Below are 22,657 nucleotides of genomic sequence, written 5' to 3'. Positions count from 1 at the left end.
ACATTCGAATTTGCCGCCGGTTCCACCCCCCGGCGGACGTCACGTCGCCGGAGACGGAAGCCGGGGCTCGCAGACGATCGGGAGAGAGCTCCGCCGCCGCACACCGCTGGCAGTCTTCGCTGGATCCCGGAGAAAAGGTAAGTAAAACCTCCTCCAGCATCCAGCGATCTTCTTAGCGCTACCCCGAGTGTGACTCGGGGTTACCGCTTTTGGCACTAATATCTTACCCCGAGTCACACTCGGGAATACCGCTAGGAAGGTTAAATCAGCCCAAAGTAGTGCAGGGAATACTTTGAAGTCGTTGCGACTTGAAGTCGTACAGATATGAACGTTACTCATTGGAAATCATGGAGTATGACTTGTCATGCGACTTTGCAGTCCCAAGTCACAGAACAAGTCGCACAAGTGTGAAAGGGGCCTTAATAATAAACAGTAATATACTTTGTAGCATGCTTGGGTAGGTATTGATGTTACTAGCAAGGAAGTGGCCTTCATTGTAGCTGGCTAATGGTTGTCCTGGCCAACAGGGGCAGACTGGCAACTTTTGGCCCAGGGGGCAAGTACAAACCAGAGGCCCATTGTGCAGCGACTTCGCCCCCCCTCCTACTTTCCCTCACCCCCCCTCCCACTCTTATGTAAAGCTGTATCTGCGCAGAGGTCTTTAAAAGGCATTTTTTTTTTTTGGAAAAAATAATCTTTAATGAATTAAAAATAAAAAGCATTAAAGTTAGCCTAATTTTTTTGTATAATGTGAAAGATAATGTAATGCCGAGTAAATTAATACCCACCATGTCAACAAGTTGTGTAAAGAGGAGGTATTGGGATAGAATTATTGCTCTCGCTGTAACGTTCGCGGCGGTACCCCACATGTGTGGTTTGAACACCAGTTACATATGCTGGCGCGACTTACGTAAGCGTTCGCTTCTGCGCACAAGTTTGAAGGGATGGGGCACTAAAAAATGTTTTTTCTTATGTATTTTACTTTTTATTTTTTATTTTTACACTGTCCCTTTCTTTTTTTTTTTTTTTATAACTTTTGTTCCTATTACAAGGAATGTAAACATCCCTTGTAATAGAAATACGCATGACAGGTCCTCTTTATTGAGAGATCTGGGGTCAAAAAGACCTCAGATCTCCTGTTTACCTTTTAAAGCAAATAAAAAATGTAATTTTGACTTTAGGAAAAAAAATAATAATAATCCTGTCAATCAATAGTTTTACACTATATTTCCAAAAGTATTGGGACGCCTGCCTTAACACACACATGAACTTTAATGGCATCAATATTGAGTTGGTCCCCCCTTTGCAGCTATAACAGCTTCAACTCTTCTGGGAAGGCTGTCCACAAGGTTTAGGAGAGTGTCAATGGGAATTTTTGACCATTCTTCTAGAAGCGCATTTATGAGGTCAGGCACTGATGTGCACGAGAAGGTCTGGCTCGCAGTCTCCGCTCGAATTCATCCCAAAGGTGTTCTATCAGGTTGAAGTCAAGACTCTGTGCAGGCCAGTGAAGTTCCTCAACCCTAAACTTGCTCATCAATGTCTTTATGGACCTTGCTTTGTGCACTGGTGCGCAATCATGTTGGAACTGGAAGGGACCATCCCAAAACTGTTCCCTCAAAGCTGGGAGCATGAAATTGTCCAAAATGTCTTGGTATGCTGATGTCTTAAGAGTTCCCTTCACTAGAACTAAGGGGCCAAGCCCAACCCCTAAAAAACAATCCTACACCATAATCCCCCCTCCACCAAATGATTTAGACCAGTGCACAAAGCAAGATCCATAAAGACACGGATGAGCGAGTTTGGGGTGGAGGAACTTGACTGGCCTGCACCAGTGGTGTATTTAGGTTTTGTGCTGCCCTAGGCCTGACTAAACTTATGCACCCCCTAATTTAAATAACATACCGGCAGGTAGCAATGTTACCGCTTTATGGGGGGTGCCAGACTGATTTGCTTCCTGGACCCTGCCCTCTGGCCCAATTCGCCCCATAAGACTGGCACTATACTAAATGTGCAAGCCTGCGGGGACCCTTTTCAGAGCCGTGAGGAGGCAGGTTTTTTTTTAGTGCGAGGTGAAGCTTTTTTGCTGCCCCCCTGCAAAGTGCCACCCTAGGCCTGGGCCTTGTTGGCCTAGGCCAAGATACAGCACTGGCCTGCACAGAGTCCTAACCTTAACCCGATAGAACACTTTTGGGATAAATTTGAGCGGCGGCTGTGAGCCAGGCCTTCTCGTCCAACATCAGTGCCTGACCTCACAAATGCACTTCTGGAAGAATGGTCAAACATTCCCATAGACACACTCCTAAACCTAATGGAATTGAGCAGGGCATGGGGAATACTAAGTGGGGAGTTTTTGCAACACTACTATGTGTATGGGAAAGACCCTGACTGCATATTTTAGGATTGTCTATATGGAGGTTAGTATGTAAGCTAAAATAAAATAGGCCAAAGTAGAAATAATAGATAGATATGGAGTGATCAGAAACAGTTAAATACATAGGTTTACATTGAGATTCAGATATTTTTTTACATTATTTTCAATAAAATGAACATAACACATACAGAAGTTTAATTGACAGAATCAACACATTTACTGTTGGGATGACAGGTGATTAGGCTCTGAAATAATCATGACTTAGCATAATAGGCCTGAATAGATCCACTGCTTCATACCATGATGCCGATGGCAAATGAGATAGCGGGACTGTAGTACAAGCTTCTGAGAAAAGAGGAATTTGCCTAGCACAGTTTAAATGCAACAAACAGCCCAAGGGCTGCATCAAGTCTCTAAGTTTCACGTGACTCTATCATAGTAGGTGACAAACAGGTGTTGACTATGCTGAGAACAAAACTCTGGGAAGAAGTACATGTAAAGATGAAACACCCCCTGCACCCTATATACATATTTAAATATACATGTACATATACATATATATATATATAGACCCTGAAGACCATAGATCTGTACTTTTCTGCTTCCTGCCCGTTCTTAACAGAACAAGCCCACCAATATATCAGTCATGGCCTCCTTTGGCTATAGCCTTGAATCTCCTCAGGTTGCAAGTTTTAGAAGTGGTGTTGGGCTTGGTTTGGGTGGTGGTGGTGGCTTTCGACCTAGCTTTGGTACAAATCCTGGTGCAGGCTTTAGTGGAGACTTTGGTGGAGGCTTTGGAGGTGGATCCAGCAGTGGCTTTGCCATCAGCTCTTCTGGTGGTTTCGGAGGGGCAGAATCCAGCAGCTCAGGTGTTTTGGGTGGAAGTGAGAAGGAGACCATGCAAAATCTAAATGACCGCCTGGCAAACTACCTAGAAAAAGTCAGGGCCCTGGAAGCAGCCAACACCGAGCTGGAGATCAAGATCCGTAATTGGTATGAACAGCAAGTCAGTGTTGGAGTCGATGCTACAGCCAAAGATTACAGCAAATACTATGACATCATCAATGGCTTGAGGAGCAAGGTACGTTATGGCTATTCTTCTGACTGCATTTTTAATTACCCTATTAATTCTTAATAAAAAAAATTATAATTAACAGTAAACTAGCAAACTCGAAATGGAAATACAGATCACTTAAACATTAATTGTACCACTTAGGGAGTATCTGGGATAATTGATAAAACTTGGTTTGATATGGTGGATATATATGGGTATGAAAGTTTCATCTAGCCAGTGCTACAAGTCATTTCCTATGGAACTAAATGTTTCAGCTGGTTTTATAAATAATATAATATATAGAATCTTTTAGGTAATTCAAGCCCTTTCTAGGTCTTTTGGGATCTCTGAGACGTTTATTTCCATCTAGATTTCTCGAAAGGTCTAACTGGTATGCAAATTAAGACATGCCAATGTATAGACATTTGAGAAGGATTATCATTTCATTGTAACACTATAACTCTTTCCCATTCGTTTCCCCCATTGCTGGAGAATTTCATCATTCACAAAGACTTCATTCATTTCAGCACTAAATCTATACAACTTGTACAAGCTGGGCTTAGCTGGAGGAACCTGGAATGCTGGATAGTAGTAGCATTCTATAAGTAACAGTAGATAACTTTAGGCAGCTGTGGAAAATATCTATTGAGTTAACCACTTAAGCACCCGGAAGATTTTACCCCCTTCCTGACCAGGGCCTATTTTGCGATTTGGCACTGCGTGACTTTAACAGACAATTGCGCGGTCGTGCGACGCTGTACCCAAACAAATTTGACGTCCTTTTTTTCCCACAAACAGAGCTTTCTTTTGGTGGTATTTGATCACCTGTGCGGTTTTTTGATCATGCGCTATAAACAAAAAAAGAGCGTCAATTTTGCAAAAATAACAATATTTTTCACATTTTTTTATATGAAATTCCCCCCAAAAAAATGTAAAAATCAAAATGTTTTAACATTTTCGGCCAATTTGTTTTATGCTACATATGTTTGGTAAAAAAAATCGCAAAAATTGTATTTTGATTGGTTTGCGCAAAAGTTATCGCGTTTACTAACAAGGGGAAAGATTTTTGTCATTTTTGTTGTTTTTTTTTTTAACGCGTAATGACGGCAATCTGCGATTTTTTTGCGGTACTGCGACATTGCGGCGGACAGATCGGACCCTTGACTGACATTTTTGACACTTTTGGGGTTACCAGTGACATTTCTACAGTAATCAGTGCTATACATATGCACTGTTACTGTAAAATTACACTGGCAGTGAAGGGGTTAACTTTTTTTGAGAGGAAGGGGCTATGTGTGTCCCTAGGGGCGTGATTCTAACTGTGATTGGCTGTGGCTTGAGATGTATGAACATTGATCAACGGTCCTACATAGTAGAACCATATGATCACCATTCATACACAGGGGAGAATGACAGGCGGCTTTGTTTACATTAGCTGCCTGCCTTTCTCCCTCTGCACCGACGATCGCCAAGTGACCGGCGGACATCGGGTCCGCCAGTCACACGCGCGGGGGGGCCCGTGACCACTCGGGAGCGGGAGCGCGCCTCCGGGGGCGTGCGCTCGCTCCCTAGACCCTCACAGGCTAGTGACGTAGTACTACGTCACTCTGCCTGTGAGGGGCTGACCGCCGCAGTAGATAGTCGTGTGGCGGTCGGCAGTATGTAAATGCATTTTTTATTGATAGAGTTGGGAAAGGTATGACTCTTTGTCATGATTTTTATTCCTGTGTGTATCCTCACTGGGTAGATTCAACCCTCTATTTGCGCTGGTGAATAGTGTCACCAAGACAGTGAAGTGAAGAAAAATCCAAAAAATTTGAATTGGTGCCAGAGCAAATCGTGAGAGAAAATTCACCAATTGGGACAACACATGGTCCTATGATAACTCTCCAAGGTGGGAATTATGTTCACCATCAAAACATTTCTCCTCATTTCCTATTTCTTTCAGGACAGAATGTGAGGGCAGAAAAAAAAAATCCTACCCTATCCCTAGTTTGGTTTTGATATATTTGAAATACTTATTTTTTTTCAGTGGATTAAATAATTTTATATAGATTTAGAACAAAATAGGCTACAATTGCTATTAAAAAATGTACATTACACAAAGGTCTGACATAATTAGATTTGACATAAAGGTACATTTTTGCTTGTATCTTTTTCTAGCCATCAAGAGTGAAGACTAGATTATAAAACTTTATTATTATTATTGTCTTTTTCTATTTTTACACTTAAAAAATAATAAAATTAAATGATAAAATAAAAAATATGAGCTTAAAAATATGTATGTATTCAATCCAACCATTACATTCACATTCATTCTTCAGGGTTTTTATAATAGGTGTGTTAAAATAATCATAGTACATAAACTATTCCAATTAACTTTTTTTTTTTTTTTTAATAGATCCTGGCTGCCACCATTGAGAACTCTCGAACTGTTCTTGAAATTGACAATGCCAGGTTGGCAGCTGATGACTTCAGACTAAAGTAAGTCCATTGTTCATTATAATTATGAGTAACATTTCACATATGATGGCTTTAAAGAGTTAATATATAAACAATGCACACTGATGTGGACGAGAAGGCCTGGCTCGCAGCCTTCATTCTAATTCATTCCAAAGGTGTTCTATTGGGTTGAGGTTAGGATTGTGTGCAGGTCAGTCAAGTTCCTCCACCCCAAACTCGCTCATCCGTGTCTTTATGGACCTTGCTTTGTGCACTGGTCCAAATCATTTGATGGAGGGGGGGATTATGGCGCAGGGATGTTTTTCAGGGGTTGGGCTTGGCCCCTTAGTTACTGTGAAGGGAACTCTTAAGGAGTCAGCATACCAAGACATTTTGGACAAATTCATGCTCCCAACTTTGTGGGAACAGTTTGGAGATGGCCCCTTGCTGTTCCAACATGACTGCGTACCAGTGCATAAAGCAAGGTCCATAAGGACATGGATGAGCGAGTTTGAGGTGAAGGAACTTGACAGTCCTGCATATAGTCCTGACCTCAACCCAATAGAACACCTTTGGGATGAATTAGAGTGGAGACTGTGAGCCAGACCTTCTCATCCAAATCAGTGCCTAACATCACAAATGCACTTCTGGAAGAATGGTAAAACATTCCCATAGACACACTCCTAAACCTTGTGGACAGCCTTCCCAGAAGAGTTAAGGCTGTTATAGCTGCAAAGGGTGGGCCAACTCGATATTGAACTCTACTGACTAAGACTTCAATGCTATTAAAATTCATGTGCGTGTAAAGGCAGGCGTCCCAATACTTTTGGTAATATAGTGTATCTACAACTGATGATACATTAGTGTGATGGTCAATGGGAAGAACACTCCCTACACTTGTGGTCATTGGGAAGATATACTGCTAGATAGCTAAAAAGATCAATGATGTCAGTGGGAACTTATCTGAGAGGCTGAAATTGCTCACTGCTCAAGGAACACCTAGCAACCTCTGGAGAAACCCTAGGGTTCCATGAAACCCTGCCTAAAAAACCCTGCTTTTGGGTGTATCAGATTCCTTGTCCCCTGCTGCACTTTGTGGTTCTTTCTGCTGGCACCACTAAAACATAGTGATATAAAGTTAATTGAATGGAGCTACAGAGTGTAGTGGGGGATGCTGGTAGCCAACACCCTTGGAAATATTGTATGTAGATGTTCTTTCAGCAAGAATATATCTTCAGCTTTACAGAATGTGGCAGCTGGATAGTGAAGTATTAACTGGTTATTTACATGAAAGTGCTGATTTAATGTTTTAAAAATAGTGATCTAGTCGCTTTAATTAATTCATATGTAAGACGGTTCCTTCTTTGCCTTCTGATTACAAATAGTGCATTCCATTTTTCCATTAAATCTCCTATTTTGTCAATCAATGAGATAAGTGGAAATTTGCAAAATGCAATAAAATTGTGGCACCTTGCACTACCTCATTACCTAAAAACCAATCAAATCTATGGGGTTGATTTACTAAAGGCAAATAGGCTGTTGTTCACTATGCAAGGGAAGATGGTGTTGCAAGAGAATTAACCCCAGAGCTTAGTGAAGGAGGTGAAGCTCTGCTGATTTTCATGATGCAATCATGTGTGAGCAAAATTGTTTCTGTTTATTTCCTTGAAACATCACCACATTCATTAAGCTCTGAGACAAATTCCACTGCAAAGTACAACTGTCCTTGCCTTTAGTAAATCCATCCCTATATAAAACAATATGTGAATTATACCCCAGCTTGTGGCTTTTTTTAAAATGTATTTTATTTAAATTTTTCCAAAGGTATGAGAATGAACTGGCTCTACGTCAGAGCGTGGAATCTGATATCAGTGGCCTTCGCAAAGTTCTAGATGAGCTTTTACTGTCCAGAGGAGACTTCGAAATCCAGATTGATGGCTTGCTTGAAGAGCTGGCCTACCTGAAGAAGAACCATGAGGAGGTAAACATACATAAAAGAGACTGTCACTTTAAGAAAACTTCTGACAGGTATAAAGAACAGACACCCAGAGAGCAATTTGATAGTCTTTTGTGAAAATTGTGTAACCGATGGGCCAGTTTGAATGTATTTAGTCTTATTAAATTGGATGTCTTTCATATTATGTGACAACATGTAAAATTGTAAGGACCAACCAAAATCTTACCATGTTTCTTATGTATACAGTTTGTGCACGTTAAAAACACCCTCAATACTTGGAATAATGTTCTACATTTCAAGTATCTACTCTACTATACAAAATCATATGTAAATTTGATTAGAGGTCTTGACTTTTATTTGTTTCAGTCTTTTGAAATAACTATCTTATTTCTACATTCATTAACTGAGTACATGAATGGATTTGATGTGAACTTTTCATGCTTCATGCTACATATTTCATACAATATCTTTGCTATTGATGCCTAGGAAGTACAAGGTGCCAGAAGCAGTGCAGCCGGCCGGGTCAATGTTGAGATGGATGCTGCTCCAGGACTAGATCTCACTAAGATCCTGAATGACATGAGAAGTGGATATGAAGCTCTGGCTGAGAAGAACCGTAGAGATGCCGAGGCTTGGTTTACGCAGAAGGTAAGCTGGAGACTTCTCACATTTTGAAGCACCCATAGCCTGGTAGATCCATCCACAGTTGAGAAAAATATCTTTGCTAAACGTATTTGTTCACTTATCATCAACTTTACCTGGCTCAAATACCTGGTAATTTAGTTACCAAGCCCAAAAAAAATTATTATTTAGGTGGCAATAAAAACAAACCAGAATGCAAAGACTAGACACATGTACAAGTGTAGTCATTGTGGCACCATCCTGATTAGTTTATATCCTGATCCAATATAAACTGAGCCTTTTCCTTATAAATGCGGTTTGGAGCTGATCAGTGTAAAATATTTTTTTTCTGTGCCATCTAGGCCATGTAAATCTTTAAGCTTTACATATAAAATAATTAGAATAATTAAAACAGAATATCAGAAAAAAACTAACACACATTTTTGTTTTTTGCTTTAGAGTAATGACCTGAAAAAGGAAATTTCAGCCAACGTGGAACAGGTGCAGACAACCAAGACTGAAGTCTCCGACAGCCGACGTGCCCTCCAAAGCTTAGAGGTTGAGCTCCAGTCTCTGCTGGCAATGGTAAGTTAACCTAACCACTTGCCGCCCGCCCACCGTCAAATGATGGCGGGACGGTGCGGCCATTGTTCTGGGCGGACGTCATATGACGTCCGCCCATTCAGGCAGGGCAGGTGCGCGATCATGTGCGCGCCGCCCTGCACTGTCGGTGGCGGCATGTCCCCGGGACACAGCGCGTCACCGGCAGGGGGGAAACAGCCAATGGGCATGGCTGTTTCCCACGTGATCGGCTGTGTTCCAATCACACAGCCGATCACAATAGGAAAGCCCGGAAGAAAACCGCGCATGCGCGATCAGGAACGCGCAGCGTGGTCATGTCGTTGGCTCTGTGTTCCCTAAAAAACACAGCTAGTCACCGGCAGTAGTAAACAGTCACTGACAGTGGCTGTTTACTATGTGATTGGCTGTGAATCCATTTACAGCCGATCACAAAATGTAAATACAGAGCAGTAACTCACTGTTACTAGCTCTTCTCCCCTCACACACTGTTTCCAGTGTGAGGAAAGCAGAGCCAGAAACAGTGAGTTACTGCTCTGTATACCTGTCAAAGTAAAAGCACAAAAATAAACGTCCCCATACAGTCCTCAACCCCCCCCCCCCCCCAATTGCACCTGTCACCCAACAGTCACCTCATCAGTGCCCAGAAATTGCCACCCATAAGGCTACGTTCACATGTGAGCATAGCGATCGCAGGCAGAATCACCGCAATTCTGCCTGCGATCCGGAAATCATTGCAAATCGCGGGACGCCTATGTGTTGCCCGTGATTTGCACTTGTGGACTCTATAACTTTCACAAAGACCAACTAATATACACTTATTTGGGTTATTTTTTACCAAAGATAAGTAGCAGTATAAATTTTGGCCAAAATGTGTGAAGAAAAATGACTAATTTGCAAAATTTTATGACAGAAACAAAGAAAAAATGCGTTTTTTCACAATATTTTCAGTCTTTTTTAATTTATAGCACAAAAAATAAAAAACCCAGTAGTGACTAAATACCATCAAAAGAAAGCTCTATTTGTGTGGAAAAAAAGGACACAAATTTTTTATGGGTACAGTGTTGCATGACTGAGTAATTGTCATTCAAAATGTGAGAGCGCTGAAAGCAGAAAATTGGTCTGGGCAGGAAGGGGGTGAAAGTGCACTGTAGGCAAGTGGTTAAGAAACAATTTGATAGGAATATTGAAGTGAAAAGCTACTTCCATTTCTCTCCCAACAACCAATCAGATTTTCTTTTTCTTGTTGCAGGTTAGAACTTAGAACATACGAGATACTGACTGATAGCTAAGAAGAAAACGCAGTCTATTCTTGGCGTGAGGCCAAGTATAGATATATACATAATTACATAAACATATAATAGGTACCCATCAACACAAATAACTAGCAATTAACAAAGTCACAAAATTAAACTCAAATAAACAAATAAAAATGAACTCAAAGTGTCAAATAGTTTAATATTAGTAAATATTTTATCAAACGTTTTTTTAAAAAAAGGGAGTCTATACACCAAATATCCAAAGGGAAAACTCCAACAGTTCACCAGTGAAGTGAACGACTCTTAACATGGAAAGGATAAACACCTTGTGCCCTCCCCTGCAACTTAAAGCCTCTTGCCGGATCGTATTGATCCCTTATGAAAGAGATTAATACAGCATGTTTTAAATAAGTTAATTCAGGCACTCAGTAATGATCCACAACAGGCTGCCCACTATTGAATCTCAGCGACTCCAAAGATCAACACACCGGGCCAGAAATCAAGGTCATTGGGAAAAAGGAACAAAGACTGCAACCGTATAAAACCGCTTGACCAGCATTTATTAAAATTTAGACAGGTACTTACAAAGTTAGATAAAAACAGCACATAGTAAGAACTTTTCGGCAGGCGTACTGACGTCACCAGTCAGGCCCCACCTAAAGTGTTTTGCCATCAGATAATATAAATATTTATAAATGCATCTCTCATAGCTCATAAGACTAGATATGTCGATTCACCCATCATCATCCCTGCTAGTTTGACGTTAAGGTCCTGTAAATATGTAGAGAAAGGTACCTTTTCTGGTGGGAAGAAGGGAAGAGCCTCAATTGGTCACATAGGGAATGATTTACTAAACCTGGAGAGTGAAAAATCTGGTGCAACTGTGCATGGTAACCAATCAGCTTCTAACCTTAGCTTGTTCAATTAGGCTTTGACAATAAGCCCCCGTTCACATCGGGCCAATTTGACATGTCAAATTACATGTTAAATCGGAGCGCATTACCCGCAATGGCACCATCCGAAACGGTGAGACGCTGGCTTTGTGGCACCGCACCAATTCTTTAAAGTGGAGTTCCACCCATTTTTGGAACTTTAGATCTATGTAATCCCCTTTAAAATGGCTTTTACCAATGGAAACTTTTTTTTTTTGCTAGTAAATACCTTAATTTCTGCTTTATTCCTCCTCTCCTCACTTCCGGGTCCGATCGGCGATTACGTCATTCGCCGATTCGCAGTGTCTGCTGGGATGTATTCTATTCCAGAAATCTCGCAGTAGCTGAACTGTACTGAGCCGTGCCTGCCCCGCCTCCTCTCATTGAGTTGTATTGTATGCAATGTATTAAGGCTGTTCTCTGCCCCGCCTCCGCCCTGCCTATTGTATGCAATACAACTCAATGAGAGGAGGCGGGGCGGAGGCGTGGCAGAGAACGGCCTTAATACATTCATACAATACAACTCAATGAGAGGAGGCGGGGCGGAGGCGGGGCAGAGAACGGCCTTAATACATTCATACAATACAACTCAATGAGAGGAGGCGGGGCGGAGGTGGGGCAGGCACGGCTCAGTACAGGTCAGCTACTGCGAGATTTCTGGAATAGAATACATCCCAGCAGACACTGCGAATCGCCGAATGACGTCATCGCCGATCGGACCCGGAAGTGAGGAGAGGAGGAATAAAGCAGAAATTAAGGTATTTACTAGCAAAAAAAAAAAAAAAAGTTTCCATTGGTAAAAGCCGTTTTAAAGGGGATTACATAGATCTATGTATTCCAACCTATTAAAAATGGGTGGAACTCCGCTTTAAAATACTTTTGTTGACTTCGGGGACGATTTCAATAGACATCTGTGCAGGAACCCCCGAAATCGCACTGATATGCAGGTTTGCAATCATGTGCATTCAACTGAACTTGCACGATTTCAAACCTGCCCTCAGTGTGAACAAGGGCTAAAACCTAGAAGCTAATTGGCTTCTATGCACACTTGCACCAGATTTAGTAAATCAACCCATAGTGTTTCCACCATGTTGAAGATTTTCTAACTGTTGCATTCTATTAACCTCCCTGGCGGTATGATTCTTTCGGATTTTAGGTGCTGAAAGCGGTACCATTATTTTGCTTGCAATTCTGGAGAATGAGCAGCCCAAACCAGCTATTTACTAATGATTTCTTTTTACCGTGTGTTCTTCTTTATAACATCCCGAGTATGATAAAGTTTGAAACACAAAATCCTAAATTATAATATAATAAATAACTATAAAATAATAATATAATAATAACACTTTTTTTTTTTCCAAAAAATAACACTTTTTATTCAATAAATGATAGTAAATCATGTAATCAAAAACACTGACATTTTTTTTTGTCAAACACGGATGCAATATATTTTTTTTTTTCCCAAAAAGGATGCAATATTACTCTTCATACTGCTTCAATAAACGTCCCGGGTGTGGAAAATTTTGAAACAGGGTACAGCGCAAAGTCCAACATCACAGTCTGGACAGTAGTACCGTGTTTCTTTTCTTATTTTCCGCCCGGTGTCGTCGTGCTTGGAACAGCACACCACACACATTCTTGTGGGTGCAGCCTTCTTCTCCGTCGGCGGAATGAGGTCCATAAAATGACGACCGGTCAGTCGTTCGGGGTTCACGACACCAGCCGCACGGCGTCCGGATCGACTTACAGTTGGTGTCTGGTGCCTGAGAAAAATCAGCTCCGCAATTTTCCACACAAAGTCCGCATGGATCATAGGCCGGTCTCTTTTCTTTTTCAGCAGAATGAAGGCATTCCATAAACACTGCTCCAGGAGGTGTCTGAAATTTTTTTTATAGTATTTCTTCTGCTGTTTCCGCATTGCTGGATAGAAGGTCATGGCCTGGTCAGCTCTGTCCACACCTCCCATGGTGTTATTGTAATCCAGGGCCAGTTGCGGTTTCAGCACATCTTTTCCCCCTTTTGTATGGACCATGACAGTGGCGGTGCTATGGATGGTGCTCATCAGGCAGACATCTTTTTTGTCGCGCCATCTAAGTGCCAACATTTTGCCTTTCTGCCAGGCAACTAACTCTCCAGGCTTGAGTTTTTTGTTGGCAAAGCTGGGGGGCATGTCACGCCGGTTTGCTCTGACGGTCCCATAAGCATCCGTCTTGTGCTGTAGGAGGAACTCAAACAGTTCTGGGGAGGTGTAAAAATTGTCTGTAGTGACACAATACCCCTGATCCAGCAGAGGCTCAATCAGCGTCAGAACTGAAGCAGTTGCCATCCCATAGCTGCTGAACCTTGGGTTAAACTTAGTTCCTCTTCCGGTATATAGGACCGAGTTCCAAATATAGCCAGAGCTGGATTCACACAGCATAAAGGATTTTATTCCAAAGCGTGCTCGCTTGGACGCAATATATTGGATCCAGCTAAGTCTCCCTTTATACGCCATAAGACTTTCGTCAATGCAAATGTCTCTTTCTGGGACATAGGACCGCTGGAAGTTTTTCAAAATTAATTGATAAATGTCCCAGATTTTTTTCAGCTTCGGAGCCGGATGAGATGTTTCATCAAACTCCTCATTGTTGGCAAAGTGCAAATATCGCATTATAAGGGAAAATTTGTACTCCGACATTATGGTTCCAAAAAAAGGACTGGCCAATAATTTGTTGGTGGTCCAATACCACTTCTGCAGGGGTTTCCCCACCACTCTCTGCAGAATAATAAGGCCCAGGAATCTCCAGATATCCGCACTGGTAACGGGTTCCCACATCCTGCTCCTGGAAAACCGCCGATGTGCTGCGGTTTGTTGTTGCTGGTACCGGTTGGTCTCCACAACAATTTTTTCGATGACCTCATCAGTCAAAAAAAGCTGCAGATACGCCAAGGGGTTATCCTCCTCAACATCAACTTTGAGACCAGGCGTTCCGGTATACGGGAACCTTGGGGGCGCTACGTGCTCCATACCACAGTCGATCACGCACCACGTACGCACATCGCTCGGCACATCATCATCACTAAACTCACTTTCGTCGGATGATGAGCTTTCCCATGCATCGCTGTCACTCCACTCTCCGTGCGATTCGGGATCGCTGTCGCTATCGCCCAGCAGGTCATACATCGCTTTTGATGTTGCGGCACGCTTGCTTGAGGCCATGGTCGCTCTGCAATAATCCAGATACAAAGTATGGAAATAATGCAGGAAGTGCAATGGAGAAAGCACTGGGGGGCATAAAAAGGTCACTTTATTATATTTTGGGAATGTAATCCAATAGGATTACAGTGTGTCAGTGTGTTTGGTGTTTATACTTTTTGAATTTGCCGCCGGTTCCACCCCCCGGCGGACGTCACGTCGCCGGAGACGGAAGCCGGGGCTTACAGACGATCGAGAGGAACATCCGCCGCCGGACACCGCTCTCATACATCGCTGGATCCCGGAGAAAAGGTAAGTGAAACCTCCACCAGGATCCAGCGATCTTCCCAGCGCTACCCCGAGTGTGACTCGGGGTTACCGCTTTTGGCTCAAAAATCTTACCCCGAGTCACACTCGGGAATACCGCTAGGAAGGTTAAGCCCTATTTATTTTATTTATTTCTGTGGCACAAACATTCTCCATAGTACTTCACAGAGAACGTTGAACCCTTTCATTCAGTCCATGCACCCAAACATGGAGCCAAAAGGTCCCTACCACATTCACTCATCCTAATCAGCTTTGAGTTAAGCCAATAAATTGAGTATCTTTTTTGCTAAATATAGAAAGCAAAATAATGTAACAAGTCATTTTTGAAATGTGTTTCAGAAAAAATCCCTTGAAGACAACTTGGCTGAGACAGAGGGCCGCTATGGTGCTCAGCTCCAGCAGCTTCAGGTCGTCATTAGTGGAATAGAAGAGCAGTTCCTTCAGATCAGATCAGACACAGAACGCCAAGGCCTTGAGTACAGAGAGCTGCTCGATATCAAAACCAGACTGGAGCTTGAGATTGAAACGTATCGCCGCCTGCTGGAGGGAGAACTAGAGTGAGTTCAAGTAATAAAAAGTTGCAATATTTTTTTAATTTAAGATCATACCATTAACAAGGGGACATTAAATGTTATGAAACTCCTTAAAGGTACATTGCTATATTCAAGGAATATTGATATCACTAGATATGAATGACAATGTGATGCCATATAATATCATCAGTTACAGACAGGGCCGTGCATACATACAACATTATGTGTTTCAAACAGGTGTGACCTAATTTTCTTTTTTTTTTCTCAAGATTTTCCAAAACCTATGAAACATAAATAATGTATTTTGGTGCACTGAACATAACCTTTCTTCCCACAGTGATTTCTCTTCTCAGAGCTTATCCACATTTACCGATCTGACTGAATCCATAGTGACAGAATCTTCAGTCTCAGTTGAATCTTCTGCAATAGAATCATCCGAAATAGAATCATCCTCACTTGTTGACTCATCATCTACAACAATATCCCAGACTTCCTATGTAGAGCCTGTTAAAGGTAACCTAATAGTATAAATGGCCGCACTGGAACATATAGGGGTAGACTGAAGGCAAATAAAATGTCAATTTTGCAAGGGAAGTTGCACTTTACAAGGGAATCCCCCCCCCCCCCCCAGAACTTCTAATATCCAATAACGTGCAAGCAAAAATGCAGTTTTTTAAATGTATTTATTAATTTTTTTAACGTAATTGGGTATTTTTTGCAAAGTAAAGTTTGATCACATTCACTAAGCTCTGGGGAAAGTTCTCATGCCATGTGCAACTTCCCCTGCAAAGTGAAGAGCTTATTTGCCTTAGTAAATCAACTCCATAGACTGTAAGTAATGTCAGACTGATTTTGTAAGTTGGCAGAATTGGTTGATGATTTGGTCTTTTAGGACAGTGGTTCTCAACTCCGGTCCTCGGGACCCACCAACAGGCCAGGTTTGCAAGATAACTAAATTACATCACAGGTGATCTCATTTGCTGCTCAGTGATTGCAGTATTCTAGTCTGCATCCCCCAAGGTAATACTTAAAATCTGGCCTGTTAGTGGGTCCCGAGGACCGGAATTGAGAACCACTGTTTTAGGACAGGGTCTCCAAACTTTGGAAACAAAGGGCAGTTTACTGTCCTTCAAACTGTAGGGGGGCCAGACTGTGGACAGTTGGAGTAGAAAATGACCTGGTGTCAGTGGAGATAAACAGTTCCCCATCTTTGGTATTGGAGGGGGGGCAGATAGTGCCTCATCGTTGGTTTAAGTGGGAGTAATAATGCCCATCATTGGTGTCAGTGGGAGGAATAGTGCCCCATCATTTGTGTCAGTGAGAGGAATAGTGCCCCATCACTGGTGTCAGTGAGAGGAATAGTGCCCCATCACTGGTGTCAGTGGGAGCAATAGTGCCCCATTGTTGGTGTCAGTGGGAGGAATGGAGTGGCAGGAACTATGGCCCATTGTGGCTGACAGTGGGGATAATAATGCCCAAATGGAAAGATAAAAGCAAGCAAAGGGCCACATCTGGCCCCTGGACTGCGGTTTGGAGACCACTGGTCCAGGACCATCACAGGTCTCAGCACTGGTAGAATGATCTTGGAGGAACTGGATACTAGGTGAGATTGAATTCTCAGCTGATAGCCTATTTTAAACCCCCAGATAAGAATGCCTCCTCCCAGGGTAATCATACATACAGTAGGTGCCTATCATTGATAAAATAAGTATCTAATTTTAATGATATAATGCATAACTTTGTGAAATAGTGACTACTCTGCAGCTTTTTTTTTTTAGTTTTAGGCTAGGTCTCCTCAAGCTTCTAAGGGGATTGCTTGGCAAGCATCCTTTTTATTTGCTTAGGGCCCCTACCCACCACCAGGTGGGTAGGGGCCCTCACTGACCTACACCGAACCAAGGGAAGGCACAACACTTTTTAGGTGGTGGAAGCTTTGCATCTGTCTCCAGCATCCATAAAAACCTAGCCTTTGGAACTTATATATAAATTTTGCTGCATGTGAATCAATCACTGTTGTTTAAATCACATGCACCAGAAAGATTCACCTGCAATTAATTGCTTTATAAATATGCCCTCTAGTGTGATTTCAGTTGCAAACAAAACAGGAGTCCTAAAATTTTTTATAAATGTGATAAAATGATCTTCATTACAGACCCAACCAAAACCAGAAAGGTGAAGAAGATTGTGGAAGAAATGGTGGATGGAAAAGTTGTGTCCTCAACAGTTGAGGAGATTGAAGAACAAGTGGACTAAAAAAGAAAAGCCACGGTGAAAACAACACAATGAGGAAAGATGGTGCTGGCTTGTGGTGGGGCTCTTAAGCAATTGTACTGCTCTAAATGAAAGGGGCATGGACTATTTTCTATTTTTTTCTTATTCAATAAAACCTCTAATGCATCCCAAATGACTAATGATGTCTTTTGTTTTCATTAATGAAACTTTCATGCTACTTGACCATTTGCCGACCGCCGCAGTCTGGCTCTCCTCGTCTAGGGGGGAAAACGCGCCGACGGGGGCGAGCACGCGCCGCCAGAGGCGCGCTCTCGCCCCCGCTCGTTCCCTGACATCCCCACACGAGTGACCGGTGGCTCCGATGTCCGCCGGTCACTCGCCATCTCCCGCTGGAGAGGGAGAAAGGCAGGCGGCTAATGTAAACAAAGCCGCCTGTCATTCTCCCTGATGTAACTTCAGAGACTACACGATCCTGATATGTAGGATCGTATGTCTCTGTGGTTACATCACAAGCCATGCCCCCCACAGTTAGAATCACGCCCCTAGGGATACATTTAACCCACTGATCACCAATAAAGTTAGCCCCTTCCCTGCTAGTGTCATTTTTACAGTAATAGTGCATATATATAGCACTGATTACTGTAGTAATGTCACTGGTACCCCCAAAAGTGTCAAAAATGTCAGTCAGGAGTCTGATCTGTCCGCCAAAATGTCGCAGTCCAGCAAAAAAAATCGCAGATCGCCGCCATTACTAGTTAAAAAAAAAAACAATAAAAATGACATAAATCTTTCCCTTAGTTAGTAAACGCAATAACTTTTGCGCAAACCAATCAAAATACGCTTATTGCGATTTTTTTTTTACCAAAAATATGTAGCAGAAAACAAATTGGCCTAAAATGTTAAAAAGTTTGATTTTTACATTTTTCTGGGGAATTTCATATAAAAACATGTGAAAAATATCGTTATTTTTTAAAAATTGTCGCTCTTTTTTTGTTTATAGCGCAAAAAGTAAAAATCGCACAGGTGATCAAATACCACTAAAAGAAAGCTCTGTTTGTGGGAAAAAAAGGACGTCAATTTAATTTGGGTACAGCATCGCACGACCGCGCAATTGTCCGTTAAAGTCACACAGTGCCAAATTGCAAAATAGGCCCTGGTCTTTGAGCAGCCAAATCCTCCGGGGCTTAAGTGGTTAATCTCTATAATTAATAAAACATTAGTAAACTGAGTAAATGTGCACCAGCCTGCATGAAGACTTTTAAAAAAGTAACAAACTTTCTCACCTTAATGCCTGGAAGGGTTTACTTACAGGTAAGTCAGGGAGCTTGAGATCAGCCTAGCACTTTTAAATTCTTCCTTAGGTAATGGCAGTGCAGTCAGAATATGTGTTCACCACACTCAGATCTTCACAGACTCCAATGGCCAATATGTGGATTGGTGGAGAAAGCTTGCAACATGTATTTATGCCTTTTCACGTCAAAACCTCAATGAAGAGAACAAATTTAGCAATTTTGGTATTAATCAGCTTAAAGTGACTCTTTCATTAGCCCATGAAGGGTAAATTAACAGGTTCATGTAAATGTTACATCCTACCCCCAGATGCTTATACCTTCCTACCTTTTTCTAACCCACTGCTCACGCTCAGTTTACCCACTGATATGAGGAGAAGCCCATCTTTGAGCATAGGGCATTCTATGTGCCCTCACATGATAATGCTGCGGCATTTTCAATTGGCTCTATACAAATGTTACTGAACGTATTGAAAAATAAGGGTCCCTATAGGGAAAAGACAAGACCAACTGTATCCAACTCCAATAAGTCTAAAGAACCAATAATATGTAAGGGATAATCAGTTATATTTTCTAAGACCATAGTTCAGTCCAAACAAGCCATTTCTATTCATTCCAATCCCTACATACAGCCCTAAATGCAGTTCTACAACAAGAAAAATAGCAGCCAACAAATCAAAAAGGCTTTTGCGGCTACTGTTATTATTGCCAGCCCTGCTGCTTTTGAGGATAGTAGTAGGATAGTAGTAGACATATATAAATCTGAACACTTGGATAAATGCCCAGTTGGGAGAAGAGCAGAAACCAAGAACCCTTAAGGGCACCTTTATACATAGTTGTAGTAAACAAGACAGATGACCAGTTAGACGTTAGATAATCATTCCATGCACTTGTCAATTCCATTTAAAATTACTTTGTTGATCTGTCACGAACATAGATTTATGGTATCCTTTTAGCTGATATATAGTGTTAGGAAAATCCAAAATACCTGTATCCCGTGTGTAGGAAAGGACTCCCGGGGGTGTATTTTCTGGGGGCATGCCTAGGTCAATAGGAAATGAACTCTCTGCAGCTACCCCTGCAAGAATTTTACCAGCCTGATAATATTAAAATCTTTGCATATGAGGGTGATGGAGTATATGGAGAGAGTATGGCTCATTTTTTTTTTTTTGCAGCTTCATAAGCATTTGGTATTGTAGCTTAAATGTGGTTAGCTTCTCCTGGCCAATCACAACTGTGTAGGTATACAGAAAGAACACTGCTAACAGTAAAAATCCACCCATAATAAGCTTTGTGTCCCCCAGTAGTAAGGGTTACCCCGTGGTTGCAGGAAAGAAAATTGTATAATCTGTGGTTGCCTCAGTATTCTTTTACTATCATGTAAGATCCAGTTCTTGGATGTGTACTGTGGAGCACCTGGTGCAAAGGTTAATCTCAAATAAAGGAGCTTTTGAATCATTTCATGGTTAAGAGCATCAAATACAGTCAATGCCAGTCACCCTTAAGCCTAGTACACACGCAACGAATTTCCGCCTACCGGTCATTCGTCTTTTGTCCAGAGTGGTGTTTGTTGGTTGGAATGTGCCTAGACTGCACATGAATTTTGCCGTCCGATAGAATTCTACTTCAGAAGTGATGTCATGTGTTGGATTGCTTTCTTTGTGTTCTTTCATCTCTGAGCATGCCCAGTCTTGCTCATAAGATTTTTCCCTGTCGAAAATCTGTACTGACTTCACGAAAATCGGATGCGTTTTGACGGTGGACAAACATTTTATAGCCTGCACACCAGAATTTTTTCGGCCGAAAAGTCGGAGTCGGTTGTCGAGAGCACCATACTAACAAGCCGAAAATCGGCAGATCGATCGTCGGACGAAAATTCCTGGCCGAATTTCGACTCGCGTGTACGGGCCTTAAGTGCCGTCAGGAGATGCTAGTCTTCAAGCCTTGCACAAGTTGCTTAGCACATTTCCTCTCAAACCCCAAGGAAGGGAGATACTTTTTCATCTAAAACATATTGGCTGTATTTGATGCTCTTAAGCATTTAATGTTTCAAGAAGCTAAGAGATTAACTTTTGTACCTGGCACTCCTCTGTACGCATCTAAGGATTTACTGTCTAACTAGTGCTCCCCTTGTTGCTATCAGAGAGGTAGCAGCCTAGGAAAAAAACAGGTTCCGCTCACACTATATTTTCATCACAAATCTGCTTCTTTAAAGGAAAAACCACCTTATGGTATATCCATTATCCAGTTTTCACTTCTATCGGTCCAGTGCTATCACCACACATTAGGGCAGGATACAGTGCCATTGCTGGGGGAGGTGACAGGCTGCAGAAGAAACCAGAGTATGGAATTGTCAACCTGTGTGATTCAGTCTTTCTGATTTAATTTTGTTAACAAATTTCTTGATGCATCAGGTTTAGCTGAGAACCTTACAAGCTTCTGCATTTGCCTGAAATTTCAAACCATAAAACTGTATAAAAAGATTTGGGAGGATACCATAACATTATATTACCTTACCATCTGAGACAGACCTAAAACTCGCTACGGTTTACAATCACCACACAAACCTCTCCTTTATTTTCTCCGCAATCCAGTATTATACCTGGCTTGGACATCACCCGCCTATTTCTTGACATTTTTTATCCCCACCACAATCCTGTCCTTCCCGTCCATTTGCAAATCTTACAATATTACTTCCTCCGAACTCTTTCGCTATCTTCAGATAAAACACTTTCTGATTCCATTGACCCCGTCTGACCTTCCACATCCCAACTGTCCTCTTTTGAACATGTTTGTAAAAGTGAGGGGCCCTATTTCAGATCCATATCCACAACTGCTAGAACCCATCAGCACTAACCCCTCCAATATGTCGCTAAATGGGAGAGGGACCTTGGTGTTACTTTAGATCCTATAGATTTGATCCATATATGGGAAGTCACCAAGTCTTCCTCTCAGAACACTGTAGCACTAGAAACAAACTGTAAAGTTCTTACTAGGTCTTATTTCAGATCTATATCTACAACAGCTAGAACCCATCAGCACTAACCCCTCCAATATGTCGCTAAATGGGAGAGGGACCTCGGTGTTACTTTAGATCCTATAGATTGGATCCATATATGGGAAGCCACCAAGTCTTCCTCTCAGAACATTGTAGCACTAGAAACAAATTGTAAAGTTCTTACTAGGTCTTATTTCAGATCTATATCCACAACTGCTAGAACCCATCAGCACTAACCCCTCCAATATGTCGCTAAATTGGAGAGGGACCTTGGTGTTTCTTTAGATCCTAAAGATTGGATCCACATATGGGAAGCCACCAAGTCTTCCTCTCAGAACACTGTAGCTAACGCTACCTCCCCCCATTGCTTTTTCGGTTGCATTTATGTAGACACCCACTTTCATATTTGGTGGGAATGCCCAGTTGTACAGACTTTTTGTTCAGTTATTTTTGACATTCTTGCTAAACTTTTTGGATTTTCCCATTACACCGGACCCCTCTAATTCTTTTGAATAAGAAACCACAGGACAAGTCATCAACAATTCAAACTGCTGCTCAGGCCACCACTGCAGCTAAACAGACCATAGCGAGAGCCTGGAAAACCCCCCCCCCCCCCTTGTGCAATTCGTAATAGGGTCACACAAGCTATGATTCATGCCAACATTGAAGCTTCACTCTTAAACAAAGTGAGCAAATATGAGAACTTTGGGACTCATGGGTAACAAATTTCTTGCCTTCTAACTTTGATACAACTCTGTTACCCCTTTAAACACTGATACATACACACAGTTTACTCGCAACAACTCCCCCTGGGGACACCTCTTACCCCTTCTTTACCTCCCCTCCCATGAGGGGCCTTTGCCCCTCCTACCTTTCTTTTCTTCT

At 42.0% G+C, this 22,657-nt stretch overlaps 1 protein-coding gene across 1 annotated transcript in view; it reads left to right on the top strand.

The window, feature by feature from the left end:
- Window positions 1-3,020: 3,020 nt before the first annotated feature.
- Window positions 3,021-22,657, top strand: part of LOC309567461 (uncharacterized protein) — a gene marked incomplete at its 5' end in the record, with an annotated part of 127,977 nt that continues 108,340 nt past the window's right edge. The window contains 8 exons of the mRNA XM_082272850.1: window positions 3,021-3,455; window positions 5,830-5,912; window positions 7,695-7,851; window positions 8,314-8,475; window positions 8,908-9,033; window positions 15,060-15,277; window positions 15,591-15,766; window positions 17,406-17,497. Of these exons, the coding sequence (XP_082128976.1) occupies window positions 3,021-3,455; window positions 5,830-5,912; window positions 7,695-7,851; window positions 8,314-8,475; window positions 8,908-9,033; window positions 15,060-15,277; window positions 15,591-15,766; window positions 17,406-17,497 (1,449 nt within the window). The remainder of the gene's footprint in view (window positions 3,456-5,829; window positions 5,913-7,694; window positions 7,852-8,313; window positions 8,476-8,907; window positions 9,034-15,059; window positions 15,278-15,590; window positions 15,767-17,405; window positions 17,498-22,657) is intronic.

Source organism: Pelophylax lessonae (genome assembly GCF_965119305.1).
Source record: "Pelophylax lessonae genome assembly, chromosome: 11".
Taxonomy (NCBI): Eukaryota; Metazoa; Chordata; class Amphibia; order Anura; family Ranidae; genus Pelophylax; species Pelophylax lessonae.
Note: the sequence above shows the minus strand (reverse complement) of the source record. Positions and strands in the feature narration are given on the sequence as shown.